The 9,804-nt window shown below is 42.4% G+C and overlaps 1 protein-coding gene and 1 pseudogene across 2 annotated transcripts in view; both read right to left on the reverse strand.

Annotated features, from left to right (window-relative positions):
- Nucleotides 1-2,454: 2,454 nt before the first annotated feature.
- The window catches only part of CD80 (CD80 molecule), a 34,280-nt gene continuing 26,930 nt past the window's right edge, over nt 2,455-9,804 (reverse strand). For both annotated transcript variants that reach the window (XM_023214053.3, XM_023214046.3), the window contains 3 exons: nt 6,860-6,955; nt 4,731-4,839; nt 2,455-2,806 (listed from right to left, as the gene is read on the reverse strand). In XM_023214053.3, the coding sequence (XP_023069821.1) occupies nt 4,769-4,839; nt 6,860-6,955 (167 nt within the window). In that variant the 3' untranslated portion in view covers nt 2,455-2,806; nt 4,731-4,768. The remainder of the gene's footprint in view (nt 2,807-4,730; nt 4,840-6,859; nt 6,956-9,804) is intronic.
- Nucleotides 6,949-8,722, reverse strand: LOC111543812 (annotated as a pseudogene).

The following is a 9,804-nucleotide window of genomic DNA, read 5'->3' on the forward strand; positions in this document are numbered from 1 at the left end:
TTGGTTTAATCTTAATGAACAAAGGTGATTTATTTCGCACTTGAAATAATTACAAATTCAACAAAAAGTAGATCAGCGTTATTAAAGAAACTGTTCAACTTTGTGTCTTCCCTTAGTATTGCTGACAAAGTATTGCTGTAGAATACAGGAATTACTTAGAATAGGAACATAGTCATCACAACTGTTACTAAATGGAAAAGAAAAGAATTTCTGAATTAATTATTCTGGTCAATACAGGAAACACTGCTAGTATCTTATGTTGGTATTAGACCTCTCTGCCTACATTGAGAATATAATTTTACATAGGAGCATGGTTTGTGAAGCAGCATAGTGAGGTAGCTAAAGCCATGGGCTGCCTCTAAAGGCTATGAATCCCAGCCATGTGGCTTAGCCATGAGATGTGCATTTGAGAAATGTTGTCGGCTTTTGCTGTCCAACTCCAAATTTTCAGATGATAATGTGATTATCCCAGCTTAAGTTGCATCCTGAAGGGGTGGCCTGCCCCTCCACACCTGTGGGCATTTCTCGTTAGGTGGAATGAGAGACTTGAGAAAAGAAATAAGACACAGAGACAAAGTATAGAGAAAGAAAAAGTGAGCCCAGGGGACCAGCACTCAGCATACAGAGAACCCACACTGGCACCGGTCTCTGAGTTCTCTCTGTTTATTGATCATTTTCTGTCTTAGAAAAAGGGAAGTGGCAGGATAATAGGATCATAGTAGGGAGAAGGTCGGCAGTAAGACATGTGAATAAAAATCTCTGTGACATGAATAAGGAAAAGTGCTGTGCCTTGATATGCATATGCAAACATCTCCATAAACCTTTTTAGTGCATAAAGAGCAGCATTGCTGCTAGCAAGTCCCACCTTCAGCCCTAAGGCGGTTTTCTCCTTTCTCAGTGAACAGAACATACAATTGGGTTTTACACCAAGATGTTCCATTGCCCAGGGACAGGCAGGAGACAGGTGCTTTTTTCTATCTCAACTGCCAAGAGGCCTTCTTTCCTCTTATACTAGTCCTCCTCAGCACAGACCCTTCACAGGTGTCAGGCTGGGGACGGTCAGGTCTTTCCCTTCCCACAAGGCCATATTTCAGACTGTCACATGGGGAGAAACCTTGGGCAATACCTAGCTTTCCTAGGCAGAGGTCCCTGTGACCTTTGGCAGTGTATGTGTCCCTGTGTACTTGAGATTAAGAGAATGGTGATGACTTTTCACAAGCATACTGCCTTCAGGCACTTGTTTAAGAAAGCACATCCTGCACAGCCCTAAATCCATCAAACCTTGAGTCACCACAGCACATGTCTCTTGCAAGGTAAGGTTGGGGGTGGGGTCACAGATTAACAGCATCTCAAATACAGAACAAAATCAAATCTCTTATGTCTACTTCTTTCTATATAGACACAGTAAGTCTGATCTCTCTTTCTTTTCCCCACAGCATCCACTTCTGGTCTCGTGAATTGTGGAAGGCAGTTTTAGATAAAGGAGTCATGAATAATATGAACAGTAGTTGGCTATGTCTTTCCAGTTCTCTGCTGATGTCGGAAAGACCCAGAAACAAAAAGGAGGAAAAGCCATCTTTTTATTTATTAAAAAAGGGATCTAAGGAGGCCCTATGTGAAAAGTTACTACCTTAGACATTTGAAGATAGCTTACTGTTTAGTGCATACACCGTAAACAACGATCTCATTTTAAATGAGAACTTTCTCATAAATATTTTACAAATGAGGTGAAACTAGCATAAAGCCATTTAAAGAGATTATCAGTCCAATATGAACCAGTTAAGTCTTTGGACTATCCCTTTCCTCCTTGACTACTGCTTTGAGGTACATAAATCATTCATCTTACATGTCAGAGGAAATTAGTTTTGGATAGTTCTACTTTCTCCTGTACCTCATGGGGGAGTGAGAGAGCAACAATAGATAACACAATGAAAAAAATGGAGTACTGGATAAACACCAATAATATTTCCATTAGCCTCCTAAAGATGTTCATGCTATACTTCCTATGCATTGCATTGGGCTTTTGTAAACAGCAATATAAAATCTACTCTGATATTAGGAAATCAGATCATCTCTGAAGTTGACCTGATATTGGACAAATTCTACTTCCAGCAGCACTTTGCCTGACATGTATATGTATACACCAGTTAACAGGCCACAGTCAAACTGATGAAGGGAAAGAGCACCAGAGTTAGGACATCTGGGTTCTGGCTCTGGCCTTTATAATTCTGGTCACCTCCCTGGGCCTCAGTGCCTTTGTCATTAATAACACTGGTATTCTCTTTTTTTTTTTGAGACGGAGTCTCGCTCTGTCGCCCAGGCTGGAGTGCAGTGGCCCGATCTCGGCTCACTACAAGCTCCGCCTTCCGGGTTCATGCCATTCTCCTGCCTCAGCCTCCCGAGTAGCTGGGACTACAGGCGCCCGCCATCTCGCCCGGCTAGTTTTTTGTATTTTTAGTAGAGACGGGGTTTCACCGTGTAGACCAGGATAGTCTCGATCTCCTGACCTCGTGATCCACCCGTCTCGGCCTCCCAAAGTGCTGGGATTACAGGCTTGAGCCACCGCGCCCGGCCAACACTGGTATTCTCTAAAGTCCCTTCTAGAACTCAAGAATTCTGCATTTCAAAACCCGTTGATCAAGGTCACCAGAGCTACTTCTGTGCCCACCATATTCCTCTAGACACTTCCTGCAAAGCAACTGAAGTGAAGAAGCACCTAAGAACAGATACATAAACGGCAAGGTGGGGTAATCTTGTCCATCTGAAGAAGTTCCCAGAAGAGGTCAATTGCAAATGGAGGTGGGACCTGAGAAAACAAATGATTACATCAAACCCTATATTGGCAAAGGAGGAGAACATCTTAAATTTATATATCTACATACATATAAATTTTAATGTTAATCTCTTAATTTAGATTTTAATCTCAAGATCAAGGGTATTCCCAACTTGTACATAGTAACCTTGATAGCTGAAGAATATGAAGGGAGAGCTAAATTATGAGAGAACTTAAAACTACTCTGGCGATTTTTATCACATGAAATATTGATCAGGCAAATGTTTAGTTATTACCAGCTATTACCAAACGACCATATGCTTGATGAAGGTACTCTTCTATGTGTGGGGCTATCAGGCATGGTTGCTTTTCTCAATAAGCCTATATACAGTCCGGTAAAGGATGGAAGGAAGATGTGGTACATGAAAATCAACCTATGCTAGTGGTATGAGATGTGCTATACAGGTGGAACTGCTTGAGCTGGATAAGACAGCCACAGAAGGCCTTGTGTAGAAGATTGGATACATGGCTTCATTTTGAAGTAACAGCAGACTGAGCAGAAGACTTTTTAGATAGAAAGTCAAGAAAATAATGACAGAACTGAGCCACAGCAGCATCCTGGAAAGGACATTCTGAGAAGTGAGCAAGCATTCAGTGGAAATGAAAAAACAGGATAGGAAGTTGAGAAACTGCCTTGGAGGAAAATACGTATAGGCTGCCAGGAAAGGAACCTTGGAGGAAAATACATATAGGTTGTAGGGAAAGGAACCTGAACTTGATGTCCAGTTTGAATCTTGGTTTTATTCCTCCTCTGTATGACCTTACAAGCAAATTACTTAACCTCTGGTTTCTCTCCCATAAAATGGAAATAGATCTTGCTCGTAGAGATTTTTATAAGACTAAGATGAAATCGTGTTTTTGTAAAACAACCTGTTGTATAAGTCTCAGGTATTATTTTTCATTTTTATTTCTATTTCCACCTCCTGCCCAGGACAATTCTTGGTTTCTTTTATTTTTAAAGATAATTTTGTAGACTAATTTCTTATACTGGTGTTACTCCAATCTTCACAAGTCAAAGCTGAACTGTTTAGGGAGGCTTGTAACTACCTTAGACCTGCTATCAGTCTCTTGGATTCTAATGTCCCATGTAAGTTTCTCTTGCATGAAAATACCTGGGGATTTGTGACTCACTAAAGCTAGTGCTGTGTTAGGCTCTGTTAACAGGATGGACATTCCAGACCCCAGATAATAATTATCTCATTGTATGTAGAGTCATTAAGACCAAATCTAAAGTCTTGGGTTCCATTTTCCTCATTCATGTGAGGCTCTGGAAACCATGCCATGTGAGGAACAACTGACAGAACTCAAGGGTGTTTAGACAAGAGATCAGCTGGAATGTAGAAAGTTAAAAAGCTTTGAAGCTTTTCCTGTAGGCACGGGGGTCTCTTCTGAGTTTTTGAGTGGGAAAATGACAGAGTAAATCTTTATGAAATTTGGCTCCATGATTGGTCAGTAGGATGAGTCTGTTAGTAAGAGGCAGAGAAACCAATGAAAACGTTACCTTAATAATACAAAGTGGCCCCAACCCATGTCCATCAATACTGAGAGATACAGGGAAAAATGAATGATCAGAATAAGAAGTTACCACAGGAATATTCAAGACAAACTCAAATTAGTGTTTAATAGGTAATGAGAGACATTGAATTGGCTGACAGGGGAATATTTCAAGATGGCAGAATGGAAACATGGCAAAAGAAGAGGTTGCATTAAGCAACTTGCATATGGGGAGAAAGGAGAGGGATGCCAGCCATCTTATAACTGTCCAGCTTAATCCAAAAGATATTTTTGGGAAGGTGAGGTAGTAGGTAAAACAGCTTAAATTTACTACTAAGAGTAAGAGAACACTGCCTCGTGATCCCCACGATCCATGTGTCCCCAAAGAGATGACGGAGGCTACCTTCAGATCTTTTCAGCCACTTGCTTCTGCCGATACGGTTATATAGGGCGTACACTTTCCCTTCTCAATGTCTCATTCCTTCTTCTCTCTCTGCATCTTGGGGCAAAACCTTGGAGTCAAGAACAAACAATAAAAATGATAAGTGAGTTTCCCTTGAATTGTGCCCGTATATTAAGATTTACTTTAGCAAGGCTTCAGACTGACTTAGAACTGGAGCAGTGGTTCTTACATCAGGGGTGATTTACAACCTACCTCTTCACCTCTTTGTCAAGGGGACATTTGGCAATGCTTGGGGATATTTTTGGTTGTCACAACGGGAAAGGAGTGCTACTGGCATGTAGTGATTAGAGGCTAAGGAAGCTGCTAAACATCCTACAGTGCACAGAACAGCACTCCAAAACAAACAATTATCTTGCCCAAAATGCCAATAATGTTGAGGATGAGAACCCCTGAATTAAAGGGGTAACACTGGATAGTTGGTATTAGAAACATCCTTGAGCCCACCAGACCTCTTTATCCTACCCTTGGGATAAGTTGTTAACAGCACATACTCTTTCTTCACTGAGCTTTGGGTTTTTTTGGTGCTAAAGCCTGGGAAAATCAGCAGATGTTGATCTTCCAGTTTTATTTGATCAGCGTACATGATTTCTACTCAAAGAAGAATTGGTACCCCTTCATAGTGATTATGGCCTTATTTCAGACCATAGAACTAGCAGTTCCTCTTCATTTAATCATAGAGATTGAGGGCAGCATATGTCTAACACCCAAAGTGTAAATTCTTAGGGTAAAATATCCTAGAAATCTCTTCTTTCATCAGCCACTCCTGATCTTTCATCCAAAAATGTATTCTAAAGAACTGAGAAAATTGACATTTTTCCAGACACCTATGTGTGTGGCACTCTACTAGGCACTGGAATTACAAAGACAAGAAGTCCTAGCACTTTGGGAAGCCAAGGCGGGCGGATAACGAGGTCAGGAGATCAAGACCATCCTGTCCAACATGGTGAAACCCCATCTCTACTAAAAATACAAAAACAAACAAACAAAAAAACTAGCTGGGTGTGGCAGCATGTACCTGTAATCCCAGCTACTCAGGAGGCTGAGGAAGGAGAATTGCTTGAACCTGGGAGGTGGAGGCTGGAGATCGGGCCATTACACTCCTGCCTGGGTGACACAGTGAGACTCCATCTCAAAAAAAAAAAAAAAAGAAGAAGAAGAAGAATAACTGAAAATGTGTTTGTTTGTTTTTTGAGATGGAGTCTCACTCTGTTGCCCAGGCCAGAGTGCAATGGCGTGATCTTGGCTCACTGCGGTCTCCGCCTCCTGGGTTCTTAGGTTCAAGCGATTCTTCTGCTTCAGCCTCCTAAGTAGCTGGGGCTACAAGTGCACACCACCATGCCTGGCTAATTTTTGAATTTTTAGTAGAGACGGGGGTTTCACCATGTTGGCCAGGCTGCTCTCGAACTGCTGACCTTAAGTGATCCACCTACCTTGGCCTCCCAAAGTTCTGGGGTTACAGGCGTGAGCCACCTTGCCCGGCCCAAGAGCTGAGAATTGGTAGGATCACCTGTAGCCATGTAGTTTCTCAACTGTATCAGTGCATCTTGCCCTCCTCCAAGAAAATGATTCTTGGCCCTAAAATTTGTCAATTTGCCTTTTCTCTAACTCCAAATCAGAATTAGAATATCAGCAGGATGGTGGCCATGGAAGTTGGAATTCACTAAGGAGTGTTTAACAACTCACCTGCCAAATTCACTAGCCCTTAAAAAAAATTAGAATATCATTTAGCATCAGAAACATTTTCAAATTAGTTAGCAAACCCCGGTCTCCAAAAACATGAAGTTAGGGAAAAGATAGATGGACTAAACTAGAATGTGTCTTGAGGGCAGCGACTTCTTGTCCCTGTAATTCCAATGCCTAGTAGAGTGCCACACGTGTAGGAGGTGTCCGGAAAATGTCCAGTGAATGAACAGAACTTGCTGAGACAAGTAAAGGAGATGCTAATGTTTCCATAGACTTTCTGTAAATATGAAAGAGAATAGGCTAAAACCTCAGAGAGCTGCTGAACCATGCTAATAAAGTTTGATCTTCCAGAATTGAGATCAGGATGATAGTATGATAGTACTTACAGTAGGTCAGGCAGCATATCACAAAAATTCCATTTACTGAGATTAGGGTAATGGCCCAGGGTGGGAGCAGGTTATCAGGAAAATGCTCTTGCTTGGCTGTGGAGGGAAAAGAATAATGTCAGCTGTAATGTGTTTCCTACTGCCCCATATTCATTCTGTGCCTTTTCTATTGATGCAACTGTGGAGTATTCTTCGTCTGGTCAGCTCTCCAGTATGCAGCTGCTAGCATTTTTCTTGCATAATTCTTCAATCAGGCACATACTTGTGGGCAACTAATATTCAGATGTCATGTACTAAAAGTGAAAAGGGCACTTGGAATGTCTGCATTTACTGAGTTAAGTTGACATAAGGAAGATTCTAAGGAAATCTTTTACAAGCCATCTTGTAATATCTCACTTTTATAGCTGATTATAACTATGTATTACTACTAACTGGTTGATGTTGTGTTCTAGGTATACTTTATTTTTCCTTCTCTAGCTCTGTCATGCCTTCTCCCTTTCTCCTACCATATTGTCTCTCAACACATAGACATCACACACATCCTTACCTCACAGTAGCTGCCCTAAAGCTGCAGGAGCCACTTTGCATTCACTTTCGGATACAGGTTTTTCACCCTCTAGCCTAGAGCTACTGGAAATACAGAACAAGTCCGGCAAAGAACTAAGTGTGGATATGGCTTGATATTAGGTGGGACCATCCTAGAAGAGAGCTCTGAAGGTTATCAGCTGTAGTTTCAGTCCCACAGAGCACAAGAAGTACACAGGAAGGATGAGGGTGGGGAGGAGAAAGGTGTTGGTGGATATGGTGCTGCTGGTCCATGCCTCCAGATCAGGAGCAGCAGCTACACTGTTTATTCTTCAGCTGCTTTGAAGAATAGTTAGCAACATCTGGAAAAAGGGCAGGGACACAAATTATAGCAGCTCATCTTCTGGTTTCTCTGAAATGGCTTACAAATAAATGAATATTTACTAACTTATTGTTTTTCCTTTTTTTTTTTTTTTCATGCTGAAGTTTTATTTAAAATGTAAAAGAAATGTTCCCCAAAAATGCTGGTGAATAAAGCAAAATGATACGATACAGTGCTCTCTCCCTATGAGTTAGCCAGCCTATCCAAGTACAGGGTAATATATAGTACTCAATGCTGGTAGAATTTCACAGTAGTTTAGTGTTAAAGATTATCTGTGCCTAGATTACGAAGAGATTATCAGTGTGTGATGCTTAGTTCTGGGTTTACACCTTACTGGGCATGAATAAGAGCCCCTGCTGCTTGGCCACAGCCAAATCCCTTGGGCCCAGAGTTCTTCACATAGCATCCTTTACAATAGATTTCACCTTTTTCAGTCGGAGTTGTTGATTCAAGACTCTTCCCATACTTTGCACATCAGAAACAGTTTTTGTGCCAGGGCTTTCCAGCTCCAATTATCTTCTCGGCAGCATATACCGAGTCCCCACATCTGGAACAGTTCTCAGCACCTCCATATTTCTGAGCAAATTTAGAAGTGTTTGGATTTGTTGTAGGCCTGTGAGGCTGAACACTCTCTGGCTTGATGCCCAGCCTCTCGCCATGTTAAGTGTGCCAGTGCCCTGGCCATAACCATAGCCTTTTGGCCCATATTTCTTTCCATAGCAGGATTTGCAGTAGATCTCTTCATCGTGAGTTGCCACTGTTGTGCTCTTTAAATTTTTCCTGCAAACCATTGAGTCAGAGGCAGGAGCATGCACCAGATGCGGAGCTAGCAAGGCTGGGCTGGAGACAGGGTCCAGGGAGTCCAAGATCCCTGTTTTTACTTTTCTGATTACCAAACCTAGTGGTAAGTTTTGTTTATTTGTTTGTTTATTTATTTATTTATTTATTTATTTATTTATTTATTTGAGATGGAGTTTCACTCTGTTCCCCAGGCCAGGCGTGCAGTAACGCGACCTCAGCTCACTGCAGTCTCTGCCTCCCAAGTTCAAGCAATTCTTCTGCCTCAGCCTCCCAAGTAGCTGGGATTACAGGGGCATGCTGCCATATCCAGCTAATTTTTGTATTTTCAGTAGAGTCAGGGTGTCCCCATGTTGACCAGGCTGGTTTCAAACTCCTGACCTCAGGTGATCCTTCCATCTCGGCCTCCCAAAGTGCTGGGATTACAGGTGTGAGCCATTGCGCCCGGCCTAGTTTTATTATTTCTCTTATTGGACTTCTCATCAGCATTTGGCCAGTTGGAATCTTCTCCTTCTTGGACTTCTGTGACACCACATCCTTCTGTTTCTGTTTGTTGCACTCAGTTTTCTCTGAAGGCTTTGCTTCGAAGACTTTTCTTCCTGTTCTTGTCCTGTAATTATTGTTGTTCCCATGGTTCTGTTTGTGGTCCGATTTTGCCCTTACTGGCCCCAGTCTTCCTGGTTTATATCCTCCACACCCAAGATTTGAAATGCCATTTGAGGCCGGGCGCAGTGGCTCACTCCTGTAATTCCGGCACTTTGGTAGGCCAAGGTGGGCAGATCACCTGAGGTCAGGAGTTCAAGACCAGCCTGGCCAACATAGTATAACCCTGTCCCTACTAAAAATACAAAAACTTATCGGGGCATGGAGGTGCATGCCTACAATCCCAGGTACTCGGGAGGCTGAAGCAAGAGAATTGCTTGAGGCCAGGCGTGGTGGCTCACGCCTGTAATCCCAGCACTTTGGGAGGCCGAGGCGGGCGGATCACGAGGTCAGGAGATCGAGACCATCCTGGCTAACATGGTGAAACCCCGTCTCTACTAAAAATACAAAAAATTAGCTGGGCGTGATGGCGGACGCCTGTAGTCCCAGCCACTCGGGAGGCTGAGGCAGGAGAATGGTGTGAACCTGGGAAGTGGAGTTTGCAGTGAGCTGAGATTGTGCCACTGCACTCCAGCTTGGGCCACAGAGCAAAACTCCGTCTCAGAAAAAAAAAAAAAAAAAAAAAAAAAAAAAAAAA

This window comes from Piliocolobus tephrosceles, chromosome 2 (genome assembly GCF_002776525.5).
Source record: "Piliocolobus tephrosceles isolate RC106 chromosome 2, ASM277652v3, whole genome shotgun sequence".
NCBI classification, from domain to species: Eukaryota; Metazoa; Chordata; class Mammalia; order Primates; family Cercopithecidae; genus Piliocolobus; species Piliocolobus tephrosceles.